General features: G+C 39.2%; 2 protein-coding genes across 2 annotated transcripts in view; both read left to right on the forward strand.

The window, feature by feature from the left end:
* Positions 1 to 8,385: 8,385 nt before the first annotated feature.
* On the forward strand, positions 8,386 to 14,218 carry LOC139388198 (uncharacterized). The gene is made up of 13 exons (XM_071134758.1): positions 8,386 to 8,404; positions 9,494 to 9,630; positions 9,871 to 9,971; positions 10,097 to 10,193; positions 10,286 to 10,569; positions 10,668 to 10,831; positions 10,925 to 11,074; positions 11,197 to 11,268; positions 11,424 to 11,535; positions 11,658 to 11,721; positions 12,239 to 12,383; positions 12,567 to 13,409; positions 13,890 to 14,218. Exons 1-13 carry the CDS (start codon positions 8,386 to 8,388, stop codon positions 14,216 to 14,218), a joined length of 2,517 nt encoding a protein of 838 aa, XP_070990859.1.
* Positions 14,219 to 15,104: 886 nt separating this feature from the next.
* The window catches only part of LOC139388770 (ryanodine receptor 1-like), a 91,485-nt gene continuing 91,120 nt past the window's right edge, over positions 15,105 to 15,469 (forward strand). The window contains exon 1 of the mRNA XM_071135681.1: positions 15,105 to 15,152. Coding sequence (XP_070991782.1) covers positions 15,105 to 15,152 — 48 coding nt within the window. The remainder of the gene's footprint in view (positions 15,153 to 15,469) is intronic.

Consider the following 15,469-nt stretch of genomic DNA (forward strand, 5'->3'; position numbering starts at 1 on the left):
CAATCACAGAGGAATTTCAAAGAGATACAACACCCCTTGGAATCGCATCAAAAACAATTGCATATTATTTTGGGGTTATTGGAAATGTAATCTTATCAAGAAATTCCCTAAATGAGTAGATATCCATCCTCATTCAGTAACTGACCAACCAAAGTAATTTTATATTTAATTTTAACAGTTATGAAAAAAGAGACTTATTTTAAAATTGTATATCTTTGTTGTTCCATAAAAAGTATCTGTGAGGGGAAAAATTGTGTTTATACGCTAACATCCAAGCTAAAATTGCCTGCTTATGGAATTTGGCCAACGATTTTATCAACATCAAAATTACATCGAAGCAAAAATTCTAAACCACCACCAGAGTCAAATAAATACTTAGGGAAGACATTCCAAATACTGTTCTGGTTCTTAACATACTTCAGAATCCAATTTATTTTACAAGTATTATTTAGAGTATTGAAATCTAAAACCTCAAGACCTCCTTGTTCTTGGGTATTAGTGAGAATATATTTTTGTAGATAGTGAGGCTTGTTGCTCCAAATAAAATGATAAAGAATCTTATCTAAGTCCTTTACAATTTTAGGGGGTAAGTCAAGTGATAACGAGACATAAACCGATCTGGATAACCCTAAAGCTTTGGATAATAAAACCCGACCGTATAACGAAATATCTCTCATCAACCAGGGGTTCAATTTCTTCTTTGTTTTCTCAATAATGGGGTTAAAGTTCAATTCACTCCTTTGTTTTTCATCCTTGCATATAACAATTCCAAGATAAGTAACCTTATCTTTAATTGGGATACCATATACTTCCTGTAAAACACAATCCTTGAGTGGAAATAAGACTTATTGATATTAATTTTCAACCCGAAACTAAGGAAAAGTCTTCAATACAGGAAACTGCTTTAGAAACCTCATTCCTGTCTCTTAAAAATATGGTGGTATCATCAGCCAGTTGACTTGGTTTAAATTCATTGCCCAGTGCTGAAACACCTTGAAAATTCCCTTTCTTGATATGAAGATCCATAATTTGAGTAACCAATAAAAATTGACTAATTGGGCAGCCCTGCCTAATGCCAAATCTTTGGGATGTCCCGTGAGCTAATTTTACAGAGCTAGTACAACCACTATATAAAGTTTGGACTGCTTTCAAAAAAAGTCACCGAACCCCAAAAAACATATTGCTTTGAACATAAACTCATGTTCTACAGTGTCAAAAGCTTTATAACAATCAACAAACATAAGAAAACTATCATCAAGAATGAGGTCATTATAGTCAATCATATCTAAGATCAACCTGATGTTATTACTAATGTGTCGACCATGCATGAAACCAAATTGTTCTTCATCAATTATATGATGCAAGCCTTGTTTCAACCTCTTAGCAAATACAAGGGCAAATAATTCCCCATCATTATTCAACAGGCTAATGGGTCCCCAGTGGTCTATATAAAGAGTATCCTTATTAGGTTTGGAAATCAAAGTAATTACACCTTGCTTTAAGGAAGCCGGTAACTCCCCTTTTTCTATTGATTCTTGAAACATAGCAAGAATGAAAGGAATCAATTTATTGTTGAATGCTTTATAAAACTTGCTTATTAAACCATAATTTCCAGGGGACCTATTGTCCTTAAGGCTTTTAATAGTCTTTTATCTCAATTTCAGATAACTCATCACAAAAATCCCTGAAATCATTATCTATCTTCTTAGCAATGTTTGCTACATTGTCTAAGAAAATATCCATATTGGAAGTTGGCTGGGCTGATGTATACAGATTCTGATAAAACTGGGCAACATGCTGAGAGATTTCTTTTGGGTTTTCATTGGGAGTATTATTAATCATTAATATACATATGGAAGTCTTTTCGCCTGACCTTTTTTCTGAATTAAAAAAATATTTTGTATTTATCTCCTCTTCCATCCATTTTCGTCTTGATCTTACAAACGCTCCCCGGGCCTTTTCCTCGTAGATATAGTCTAACTGCATTTGCAATAATTATAGCTCCAGTAATTCCTGATTAGTTAGTTCAGTTTTATTTTGTATAATCCATTATTCCCTTTATGATGTCATATTCTCTCTCTCTCTTGGCACAGCAACTTCTTTCCCCAATAAAATAGCCAAAAGCCTTATATCAAATTTCATTATCTCCCAGTAACTTCCAAACATATTCATAACACAGGCACAATTCCAGTATTTATCAAAAATTCCTGCTACTTCCTTCTTAAATACTTCATTCTCTAGTGAAGTCTTGTTAATTTTCCAGTAACCTTTACTAACTTTTTTTGTTGACAAATCATGCATATTTATCTTTATTGAGATCCCTTTGTGGACTGTTAAAATCAATGGTTCAATCGAGACTGTACCAACCTTGTCAGCCATATCTTCAGATATCAGCCAGAAATCAATACGGGATTGTATAGATAAATCTTTGGTACTCCATGTAAACAATCTTATCTGGGTTCTTATGTCTCCAAATATCTAGAACACCTTAGACATATATTCCTTATCTCACAAACATAATTGCTATCCTTAGGAGGCTATCTATCTAGATCCTCATGTAATACTGTATTAAAATCTCCACCCCATATTACTTTGGCCAATGGAAATGTAGACATAACTTTACTTATTTTCCTCTCAATGTATCTAAATAAAATACAGTTACTTGACTTGTTATTGGAAGCATAAGTATTTACAACAATGAATTGAACGTGGTTGACATCTACCAATAGTATAATCCATCTCCCTGTATTATCTGCTTATTGACTCAATATATATGACCCTTAAAGTTGCCTTTTAAAATAGCGACACCTGCTGACCGGTTAGTACCAAATGAAAACCAAATGTCATTCCCCCACTTCCAAAACGCAGTATCTGTGGAACAGGCATGAGTTTCTTGAATTAAATAAAAGTCGGCACTCTTACCCCTACAATACAAAAATAAAGATTTCCTTTTCAAAATATTACGGATTCCCCTGGCAGAAATTGAAAAAACAGAAATGGACATTTACTATCACAGTGACTATATGGAGAATATTAAACTTGTATACGTTCACATTAATCGGGTTCTCACAAAAAGAAAAGTTCTTACTAGTTGCAAATAAAAACAGTCTCTTTTTTTTGTACTTTGCGCCACGCAAGTGGTTGACCTAAATGATATTGCTATACAATTGCAAATAACATTATACCATAGATTGGTAAACGAATAGCCACCAAGCTAACTAACACTAAGTGTCAGTGCGAATTTCCCTGCCATATATATATATATATATATATATAAAAAGTTTGGCTCACACAAACAATGCTCTTTCCTCAATAAATAAAAAGCTTTATCAGATGCAAATAAAACTCAGTCCTGCACATCTCACTTGATAAATCCAGCAGTCAACAAGCTAGGCGTCAGCGTGAATTTCCCTTCAATTATCAAAAGCCTTGGCTCCCGCAAAGTATGCACTTTTCTCTTCCTTCCTTACTCTCTCAATCATTTGCCACAGACGATTCCGAGCTTCTTTGTGAAATGCAGTCAGATCCTCGTTGAACCTCAGGTTGTTCTTCTTTAAATAGTCATTTTTCTTTGCACTTTTCCATGTCATATCCCTCGCTGTCCTGGAAATGAATCTCATGATCACTGGTCTACCCAGGCTGTGCACTACATCCGGAGAACCTGCAACAACACTTCGCACCTCCTGCGGGACTATTGCCCTGCAAATGTCCTTCACACTTGCTTTGATGTTCTCGTCAGATTTTTCTGCTATTCCATAAATTCGAAGATTCCTTCTCCGACTATATCGGTCATTCTCGTTAACCTTTGACTCCATTTCAGTGAGTTTCTTCTCCTGCTTTGCAACCTGAATTTTCAATGTTGCGTTCTGCTGCTTCAGTTTTGACTTCCTCAGCATTGAAATCAATCGATTTCTTCAGGTTAACGATGCCGATAGTGTTCTTTTACACCAAATCCATGATGTCATCTGCGCTCTTTGATTTTAGCGGTGAGGATGCGGACGATGTTGTCCTGTAGCTGGCTCAGTGATGGTTCACTTCTCAGCTTCTTTGGAAGTTGATCCTTGGTTGGGGTATTCGGGTATGAATCACATTCACCGCCCTTTTTTACACTGCAAGCATATGAGTGAGTTTCAACAATGCCTCTTTTCTCCTTGGAAGTTTCAACATCCATTATCTCAGCAACAGTCTGGTCATGTCCTGATTCCATGCTACTAGCTATGAAGACGTTAGCAGGCTAACTTAACTAACGTTACACATGCTGAAACTTTTCGATAGCTAGCTTGTTCGTTGGAAATCGTCAAAAATATATTTCAATGGTTTGATTAATTACACAATTATTCAAAATAGCTAAATTGTATGGTTAGATATCATATTTTGTGGAAAAAACAAACACATTTCAACTGCAGTCTAAAACTATAAACTTTGTGAGAAAACCCTGAAATGGTTCTTCAGCTAGAAATGTTACACCCTCTCATGTCGCCATCTTGAGCGCCCCCCTCAGTGTTTTTTTTTTAAATATATTTTTAATTTTTATTAACAACAAATCAATACAGAAAGTACACGAGGGAACACAAGTATATATAGATTATATACAATGGACAATCGCGCTAGGGGGTACAATATCACATTACAATTACACAATTACACAAGCCATACATACACTTACAATTCTAACAGCTTTTTTGTTAGTAGAGTATTTAACTGTCTTAAAATACAGTTCAATTTCTTTTTGTAGGGTAAGAATTTTTTTGTTTGTTGTAAATTTACATTTGTGTATATGAAATTTGGCCAAAAGAATAATGAAATTAATTACATAACATTTTTTCATCTTATTTCTCTTATGTAAAGAATCCAAACAGTACATCTTGCCACAATAGTGTAAAATCTTCACAGATCAAATCAAATCAAATTTATTTATATAGCCCTTCGTACATCAGCTGATATCTCAAAGTGCTGTACAGAAACCCAGCCTAAAACCCCAAACAGCAAGCAATGCAGGTGTGGAAGCACGGTGGCTAGGAAAAACTCCCTAGAAAGGCCAAAACCTAGGAAGAAACCTAGAGAGGAACCAGGCTATGTGGGGTGGCCAGTCCTCTTCTGGCTGTGCCGGGTGGAGATTATAACAGAACATGGCCAAGATGTTCAAATGTTCATAAATGACCAGCATGGTCCAATAATAATAAGGCAGAACAGTTGAAACTGGAGCAGCAGCACGGCCAGGTGGACTGGGGACAGCAAGGAGTCATCATGTCAGGTAGTCCTGAGGCATGGTCCTAGGGCTCAGGTCCTCCGAGAGAGAGAAAGAAAGAGAGAAAGAGAATTAGAGAGAGCACACTTAAATTCACACAGGACACCGAATAGGACAGGAGAAGTACTCCAGATATAACAGACGGACCCTAGCCCCCCGACACATAAACTACTGCAGCATAAATACTGGAGGCTAAATGTGTTCAATTATAAATCTACTGATGTCTTGCCACAGTTTTCTTACATGAATACAATGCCAAAAAAGATGCAACACTGTTTCTGGGTGGTCATTACAAAAAGAGCAATTTGAGTTGATGTTTTCCTTAAACGTCTTCATATAGTGGTTGGCAGGATAATATTTATGAATAATTTTAAAGGAAACTTCCTCAATTTTGTTAACAAGTAGGTATGTGTGTGGCAACATCCAATCTTTTTTTCCAACAGATATTATCAATAAATCCATTCCAATAAGGCATGACATAAGGTATACAACATCCTGCTGAAACAAGGTTTGTATTGCTTTGTTGTTGAATGGACCAAAAGAGAAACAAATCTTTCCTACTGATGAGTCAACAGGGTCAACAGAAGGTAGGCTCTGAGGGTCAGGTTTGACACGTTCCTGAATAACAGAGCAACACCTGAGGGAATGGCATCTAAAACAATTGCAAAATCTTTAGGTGTTACTGGGACCTTGTAAAGTTATAAGAATTCCTTATAACTGAGTAAAATACCCTCTGCCTTTATCAGTTGGCTCACCAATAGGATATTATTTCGGAACCAATATTCTAAAAACAAAGAATTATTTTTATACAATATCCCGATTATTCCATATATAATATCTGTGTGGAGAAAAATTGTGTTTATAAATGAAGGACCATGATCAGAAAACCTGCCGATGAAAAGCAGAAAGTTTCACTGGAATTTTGTCAATATTATAATTGCAAAACAACATGAAGGTAGAGAAGAAAAAGTAGAGAAGTAGAGAAAAGTAGAGAAGACATGATGAGGAATAAAATTCCAGATAGAAGTGGGTCTTCTTAGGAATTGTTTTATCCAATTGATCTTAAAAGTATTATTTAAAGTAGTAAAGTCCAGAAAATTCAGACCACCATTCTCAACAGTTTTCCTAATGTAATGGGTACGGTTTCTCCAAAGAAAGTTGAAAAGCATCTGGTCTATCTCCTTGCTTATTTTACTGTCAAGATATACAGATGGAGCGCCATAAGTTAGTCTAGAGATACCTCCGGCCTTGGTTATTAGGACTACCTTTTAAAGATCTGTCCCTCTGTAGCCATTGATTTAGTTTCTTCTGGTTTTTTTTAATAAGAGGCTTAAAATTTAGTAAGCCTCTAGACTTTTGATCCTTTGTAATGGTTATGCCTAAATATGTAAGTTCTTCTTTTACTGGAATACCATAATATGAAGGTGTCACACAATCTTTGACAGCTATGAGTTCACATGTATTAATGTTAAGATATAGACCAGACACTTTGGAAAAGGATTGTATCACATTGATCGATATGGGAATTTGGTTAGCGTCTTTCAAAAAAAGTGTATTATCATCAGCCAGCTGGCTTATAATAATTTCTTTACCAGCTAAGGAAATACCTTGTACAGGACTATTATTTAAAGAATTTGCAAGAAGTTGGGTGATTAATAAAAACAGGTACGGGGAGATAGGACAACCTTACCTAATTCCTCTCTTTAACTCAAATCTAGGTGAGGTGCCATATTTCAATTTGATAGAGCTGTTACCATTTGCATAGAGAGTCTTAATAGCCTTACAGGAAAAAATCCCCAAAGCCAAGTCTCTCAAGGGAGTGGAAGAGAAACTGATGCTCTACTGTGTCAAATGCTTTATAAAAATCTAAAAATAATATGAAGCTATCCTCAGTTATTAGGTCTGAGTAGTCAAGTATGTATAATACTAGTCTGACATTGATTAGAAATATGTCTGCTCCTCATGAAGCCAGACTGTGTTTCATCAATGATTGCATCCAGGACTTCTTTAATTATTTTTGCAAGTAGTAAGGCTAATATCTTATAGTCATTATTAAGAAGACAAATTGGATGCCAGTTATCGATGAGCAGCACTTCTTTTTTAGGCTTAGGTATCAGTGTTATTAACCCCTGACTCATTGTAGGAGGGAGAACATTGTTTTTAATACTCTCTAAAAAGACTTCAAATAGGAAGGGAGCTACTTGTTCAGAAAATAATTTGTAAAATTCTGACGTAAATTCCATCAACACCTGGTGATTTATTGTTCTTTAGATGTTTGATAGACTATATAATCTCTTCAACTTTGATGGGTTCATCACACTGTTTAGATTCTATATCACTGATAGAGTGAACATTATTCAGTGAGTCAAAAAACACATCTGTGGATTCCTGACAGTACGTAGAGCTATACAATTTTCTGTAAAAATTGCTACAGTATTTAGCAATTGATTTTTGGTAATCTGTAATAACAATGTTTCATTTATGGATAGTGTTATTTTTAGAGTGAAATTTCTCAAGTCTAAAGAAATAGGATGAATTCTGTTCTCCCTCCTCAATCCATTTTTTCCTAGATCTAAAAGGCTCCTTCTGCTTTTAATCTATATATATTATCCAGTTTATTTTGTAACTCAATTAGTTCCATCTTCTCCTCCCCCGAGAGGCCGGCTGGGGACCTCTGAGAAAGGGAAGTTATCTTAATGATCACCTTTTCCTCCTCAGCTCTTCTGGTCTTAGCAAGATTACTACCATATTTTCTAAGGTATTTGGACATCTCAAATTAAGAGCTCCCAGTTCTTGCAATAAGATTTTTCTTCATAAGCCCTTTCCCAAAAGCGTGAGAGCAGATCTTTAACCTCAAATTTAACTATATCATTATTTAATAATGAGCTATTTAGCTTCCAGTAGGATGCTCTGCCAAGGTTAGTTTCAGGGGTAAATATTTTGATATCAATGTAAATGGCCCTATGGTCTGTGAGTAGGGAGTCCCACCATCAGTGGTACAGACAAGCATCTCTGAACCCTGCCCATCACACCTTTTTTAGCCACAGGTGACCGGAAGTATCATCAAATGTTGATGGCGGCGGGATGAGAGGATCAAAGACGTGCAACAATATCGGCTCCATTATTTTTCAACTTACATGTCGAAATTTAAGATCTGTAAGTAATTTGAGCAAGTCATGTGAGGATCGCTTCTTCTGAGAAATGCTAGCATAGTCAATGCTATAGCTACTCATAGGCCAATTCATATAATCAGCAATCCAGGGTTTATAGACATCATTGAGGGAGTTATATTAACCTGAGTCACGGTGCACCGTCTATGGCCCGTGACCTGAACGGGCAAAAACGGTGAGGGAGGAGCGATCTCAAATTGAACAGTAATCGGTGCCACTTTATCATGTTGTCAACAAGGCAGCATGATGCACCGTTCAGAATAATAAAACATATATTTTCCATCAAGGTGCTTAATCTAGCCTAGGCTACATTTCTATTGTGTTGAGCCACAGGTGATCCATTATATTGACCAGTAAATAACAATGAAAATAAATGTTTTAGGCAGTCGGAGGAGCAAGACCAGGTGGGACCATTCTAATCTAGCCAATGAGAGGCAGATAAACCTGACAACAACAGGAACAACTCCGATATAAAGTGTTTTTTTCTCAAAATTGCTGGGATGTCACGTGTCCTACTATATCAGTACACTCATAGCAACATGAGCATTTCGAAACTTCTAATCGATCAAATAAACCACACGTAGCAAATAAACGATATAAAACAAATTTGTTAACCAAATTTGACACATTGACCTCCATACAAAAAACGCCACCTGCTAAAGACAGGGTTTGGGCAGTTATAACTCTTGCTTCGCCTCTTCTCTGAGCCGTTTTCGCCGTGTGCTTTGAACGCGGTACCTGGTTCACACCCGGTAGGCAGTCCCGTAACAAAACTAATATATTTTTTACCCGGTGTAAACTCTTCTCACCGGTGTAACCCGGGCCAGATAATCGAATTCCCCCAGGGGTGGTAGGATGAGAGGATCAGAGAAGTGCAACATCGGCTACATAATTTTTCTACGTAGCTGTCCACATTTAAGTTTTGTAAGTGATTTGAGCAAAGTCAATGCATTTGAGGTCCATTGTAGTTTCGTGCAAATTAATTCTATAGCTCGTCCCAGCCTCGGTTTTGTATAGTGATGTCGTTTTCAAAGGCCACTACTTTAAACTGTTTTTTTTGTTGTTTTTTACACAGCCAAACTGGTCCTACCAATGCCAAACCCCATGGACGACCGTCTGCGCGTGGTGGCCGTGATACATGCTTTGAAAGCATCTGGAGTTCGCGTGAAAAATTGGAAGAACTTCTTCAATGGGCCATACACGAGTGGCCCTGTCAGACCGGTAACAAACATGAACATAATGTTCCCTGAACGGTTAACCTCAATGCTTCAATAAAGTTTGTTGTCTACACAGACAATATGCGGCACCGTAGACATGTTGATTACTTGTTGAGTGATGATTACTCCCAAGGTCACATTTCTTGAATATTCAACTCTATTAATCATAAGTTGCACACTACCAATGTTGTGTGATTGTTGTAGAAAGCATTTATAGTACCTCTATGATCTGTAGATGGATGTCTTTCAGGAGAACCAATCTCAATTTGCCTTTGGTCGGGACCTGATCTTGCTGCCCCAGTGCCATTTAACTGATATGAGTGGGACAGTGCCAAAGTATGTAAACTTGAGTTGTATTTTAGCTTTAAATACAATCAGAACTGGGAGATGTGATTGTATCCCGAATATATTTTATGGTCATGGCAAATGTACAATTGAGTGATCTAACTATTCAAATTTAGGTTCTTGGTGGATGCCTGTGAATTTTTATCCCAGCATCTTCATACTGAAGGGCTGTTTCGAAAGACGGGGTCATTGAGTCGGATCCGTGCTTTGAAGGTAAGATTGCACAGGAGAGATGTGCAGGAAAATCCACATTCTTACCCCAATGAGTATCTTTTCTATGTTGACCGTCTACCACCTCATAACAGGCTGACCTGGAGCAGGGGGAGCCAGTCTTTTCTCTGCCACATTCAGCCACTCTGCAGTCCTGTGATGTGGCGTCTCTTGTGAAGCAGTTCTTACGGGAGTTGCCCTCTCCCCTCATCCCTATGGATCTACAGGTGCCACTGTGCTGTGCACAGGGCTTAGAGGAGGAGGGGGGCCAGGAGCAGGGTAAAGATGGAGTCACTCTTCTTCTTACAGCCCTGTTCCCTCTTTCTCATTCACGGGCCCTACGATACTTCTGCACTTTCCTGAGACAGACGGCTCAAAGGTTTGTCTCCAGAATTTCATGATTACTTTTCCTTTCATCTGCGTTGTTCCTCCATTCTCCACCAAGTTTTTCCATCTCCGATCCCTCGTTTTCACTAGATGTGAAGAGAATCGTATGGAAGTGGGCAATCTGGCCCTTGTGATTGCACCTAATTTGCTACATTGTCCAGCTGGGGGCTCTAAACTGACCGCAGGCACAGAGAGACAACTGGATAGACAAGCAGCAGTGATCAAGACACTCATAATACATGCAGATCGTATCGGTATGTTCTGATAACTATACATTTGTTTAGTAGCTGATGATGGGTGTTTGATTTAATGTTGACACCGATTTCAATCCTCTATACGTCCACAAGGTGTCGTTCCCCCTTCTATTATGGACATGGCAACTGTAGCAGGGTCGGGTGAATCCACTACACCCCCAGTTGACGGAGGGAGATTTCAGGAGAGGGCAGGACTTGGTGTGTATAGAAGTTTAAGACGTCAAAGGAGGCGCAGTGTTGGAGGTGAGAGTTTAGGCAATGACGAGGTCTTGAGGTTCATACTGTGAGAGTAATTTAAGAATACACTGCTGTCAATTCATGAATTCAGTTCAGAATTCTTCTTCTTTTTTGCTTGATCTCTCCAGAGATATTTGTGGATGCTCTCAGTAAATTCAAGACAGGCCGCACACACACTGGCCCTTCACACCCCACAGACGGTACGTGCATAATGTTGTGGTAAAGACATGCTTTTTGCTGCTTAGTAACTGGTTGCTTAGTTCTGATGCTTTGAAAAAGTTATGTCGAAATGATCTAGTCGTTAGTAATAGCCAATAGGTGTGTTGCCCCTGACATTATAACCTTGACCCCACAGGCCGGCAAAATACAAAGACATCTCACCACACCACACCTCAATCACCAGTCACATCCAAACGAAAATCGAGCGAAGATACTGTCCCTGATGTAGAGGGCTCTGCTAAAAAAAGGTGTGTGTATGTATGTATATATATATATATATATATATATATATTTTTTTTTTATAGATTAACCACTTCAGATTATGTTTTAAATGCTTTACATGGAGCTAATACCATCCTTCTATATACAGACGCTCTATCCATGACCTAAGAAAAGACAACCAATCCATCAGCAAACTACATTCAAATGGTGATGTATTTGTAGCCTGTACTGCAATATAGCTTTTAGTCAGTCGAATAAGGTACGGTATGACAAGTTCTATGTTTTGGCTGTCCGAGTAGACTCCCAGTCGGCAGTCGGCCAAAGCCCTTCCAGTACTCACACCTCTGTCCTGAGTGTAGGGGAGGGCAGTAGGGAGCAGGAGCTGTCTGTCACTCTCAGTGCCTCAGAGAAGAGGAGGAATCACAAAAAATATCATAAAACGTCAAACAAGTAAATCTTAAACATCTTATATTTAACCCTTGTTTGTCTATTGCCTTGTTTTCGTGGCCGACGAGGTGACCGACTGTGTGTATATTTCCTGAAGGCATCCGGTGCAAGATGACAAGGCTCATCGAAGGAGATCTCTCAGATTCTTCAACATGCCAAGCTGGAGCAGCCCTGTAAGTCTGGCGCTCTTCACTCTCCTGTTCTAACACATTTCACATAGTTCCCGTTATGTCTTTTGACACCCCACTCTATTGTTTGACTTCCCTGTGACTTTATTCACAGAACCCTTCTCCCACACCCATTGAGAAGGACACTGAGAGTTGGATCATGGGCAGTAGGACGGTATCTGATGGTATGACTGAAGCATCCAGCTCTGAGGCTGAACAGTACAGGATTCCTGTCAAAATGATTGATGGCCCTGGACAAGGTTTGGATTGTTTTTTTTAAACGTCCGTTACATTGAGATTTTAGACATTTAGCAGATGCTCTTATCCAGAGTGACTCAAAGTCATAACTTCTTTATTGAGGAAAAACGTACTTATCAGCTTAATCAGTGCTAGTAGGAAAATACTCACTTAAATACTCAATGTGACATTTTATCTGTATTCAGTTCTAGTGGGGAATGAGATGGAGGCTAAACCTGATCTGCTGAACTACAGCTTCGCTGAAAATCTTGATGACTTCCTGGATCTCGTGACATTGGACTCTCCTACCGGGACAGAAGATGGGGGATCACATGCATGCTCTGTGCTCAAGTTGGAAAATGAGACAATAGAGGAAACAGTTTCATGCTGTCTGACTAACAGTGTATTTAGGGGTCCTGAGCAGGTTGGGATAAAAGAAGAGATGGGTCTAAGTAAGAAGCTGTCAACAGTGGATATGTCTGACAGGGTTGGTCAGAAGCCCAGTCGACCTCGTCGCTCATTCAGTATGCCAGAGGTGACATTGGACCAACTGAGGATTCAAGATGAAATAGACGACAAGGAGAAAACAGAGAAAAAAGATGGAGTCTTTGAGGACACCTGGGTTATGGTGGAGGAACCCCAACAAGCCAGAACCAGAACCGTGGTGGATGAAGGGCTGGGTAAAGGAATGGATGAAGCAGAAGAGTTGGAGGAAAAACCATTGGTGAAGAAAGAGAAGATAACAGAGTCAGGACTCAGGTTTAAGAGGACACATCAACTCATGTCTTTAGCAGAGCAGCTCAGGCGTTTCAACGCTCTGGCAACACTGCTCCGTAGCCCCAGGGTTTCTCACCCTCCCCCTGAACCCCAGCTCAACGATGTCCTGCATGAGAGTCAGCGGGAAGGGGGTCAGGGGAGTGTTGTCCATCTGCGTCGGCAGGGAGAAAGACGGTTTGGACGCTCCATCAGTCACGATGGTGTTCCCGGATCTTTTCCAGGACAAGCTCCTAAAAATCAGCAGGATGAGCCAGGGGTTTTTCAAAGCCCCAGTGAGACAGTTCTATGTTCACCACCAAAGCCAACTCTAAGTCTTTATCAATTTGCCCAAGAGGGGCAGAATGAAATCCAACATACTCCAGATCCTCAACTACAACAGGATAACTCCTTGCAAACCCTCCAGTATTTGTGTACTCCTCCATCACTAAATCCAAAGCCGAACCAGGGATCTCGCCAAGGGCAATTTAACAAATCACAACTGCATCTCAGGGAAAGCCAACTGAAACTGTTGGAGGAACAATACACAGAGTCAGGTCTGCATGACCTGCTGGAGATGCACTTGAATATATGTGATCCAAAGGAGGAGCAAGGGCAATACCTTACAGTTCCAATGCAGTTTGATAGACCGTCTCAGACAGACACTATCTTAGATGTTCTACCTCAGACCATGGTCCCCCTACAGCAGAAGCCCCAAACTACTGAAGTCAAACTTCCTATCCCTTCTCCTCTAACCCCTCCTCTCTCTCAAACAGAAGCATGCTCTCCCAGTCCCAGTATACCCTCTTCCACAACGATAGACAGAACATCATCAACTAAACTCTACACTGTTCCATTAGTGGCTAACTGCTCCCCTACCTCTGTCACGGCTTTCGACTTTATAGAGGTCGACAGAGGGGTCAGTGAGAGTGATGGGTCTTCTCTTCCTGTGGAATTATCTCCACCCCCAGTCTTGCAGTTCAGTCATCTGGCCACCAGGAGAGGCTACAGAGATTCGCCTCGCTGGCCTATCCATGATATTAGCATTGCCACAGGGGACCCCGTTCATATATACCTTGGTGCAGGGGACCATCTACAGATATGACATGTACAGGATATACAAAGTGGTTCTTTGTTTGTAGTGCTTTGGTTTTGAGTATTAGGGTTTTAAAATGGGTAAATAAAACCACACAAAGAATGGCATCTGTTGCTTGATGTAATTGTGCCAAGTTATATCCTCACATTTTTTATTTTATGATGCTTTCATGAAGTTGTTTTTATTAGTCTCTGTTATGTTTTGTTATTATTGTGTCCGAAGTTGCATTTGACATATCTCAGACTATATTTAATTTGCTTATTCTTTATCTATTCAGTTTTAATAAAAAAATATATTTTTAATCCTTTTGATTTATTAATTCATATCAGATTAGTATATCCCTCTTAGTAAAAGAGGCATTTTCCTGATTGTTTAGAGGTTGATGTCATTCTGACTTAGTAAGTACAAAGGTTTTAAAATGTGTCTGTATTCACAAACCTTTTTTTGCAAACCTAGGTATCTAAGGGGAATCCCTTTGGGACTGATGCAACAACACTGCCATCTTTAATATGCATGTGTTTTACACGTATTGTAGCTATGTTAAATCAGGTTCAGACACATCAAATGTTTACTGGTGTATTTGGTAATACTGTACAACAATCCTATAGGACTTCTAGCTAAACTGTCCAGTTAAAGCACACATCTCTGTGTTGTAGTCGCAGATCCATCCCCTTTTATGTTGCACTGAGCAGGAGTTAACTGTCACTGTCTCATAACGTAGCCAGAGACACCAGACCCACATTCTCCTTTAGTACGCCACCTCACACAGGCAGTAGTTTGGAGTGAGAGCAGAGAGGCGGGAGAGAGACAGCCAGGCTGGCCGAGGAGCAACCAGGGAGAAAAGAGAGGCATTTACACATCTCTCTCAAGGAGTGATCAGTAATACTTTGAGAGGATGGCAGAAGGGGGAGATGGAGAGGAGGAGATTCAGTTCTTGCGTACGGTTAGTGATGCTGTATTCCTTCTGTTCTATTATTTAGTTTAGAGTGTAACTGATAGAGGCTTTGAGAGAAACCATGCTGCAGTGTAGCTACAATCAGGTACCTTATCCTGCTGTAATCTGTCACTTCTGTGTAACTCGTAGTCCAATGTATCAACTTTCAAACGTTTTTGTTAATGGCTTCCCTTTGACTTTGGAAAGACCACATTGACATGGACAGTTGCTGGGTTTGTCAGTATTGTTATCTATCTATACACCAGAGGAACTTGATATGTTATTGTTTGGGAGTTGGGCAGCTTGCTTGGTGCCAAGTAAAGTAG

Source organism: Oncorhynchus clarkii, chromosome 29, assembly GCF_045791955.1.
Source record: "Oncorhynchus clarkii lewisi isolate Uvic-CL-2024 chromosome 29, UVic_Ocla_1.0, whole genome shotgun sequence".
In the NCBI taxonomy this organism is placed as follows: domain Eukaryota; kingdom Metazoa; phylum Chordata; class Actinopteri; order Salmoniformes; family Salmonidae; genus Oncorhynchus; species Oncorhynchus clarkii.

Bases quoted from the DNA above. Each gene is read 5' to 3' on its own strand.
- LOC139388198 (XM_071134758.1), top strand. The intron at 10,194-10,285 runs GTAAGATTGCAC...ACCTCATAACAG, and splicing joins GTCGGATCCGTGCTTTGAAG to GCTGACCTGGAGCAGGGGGA. The intron at 10,570-10,667 runs GTTTGTCTCCAG...CGTTTTCACTAG, and splicing joins CTGAGACAGACGGCTCAAAG to ATGTGAAGAGAATCGTATGG.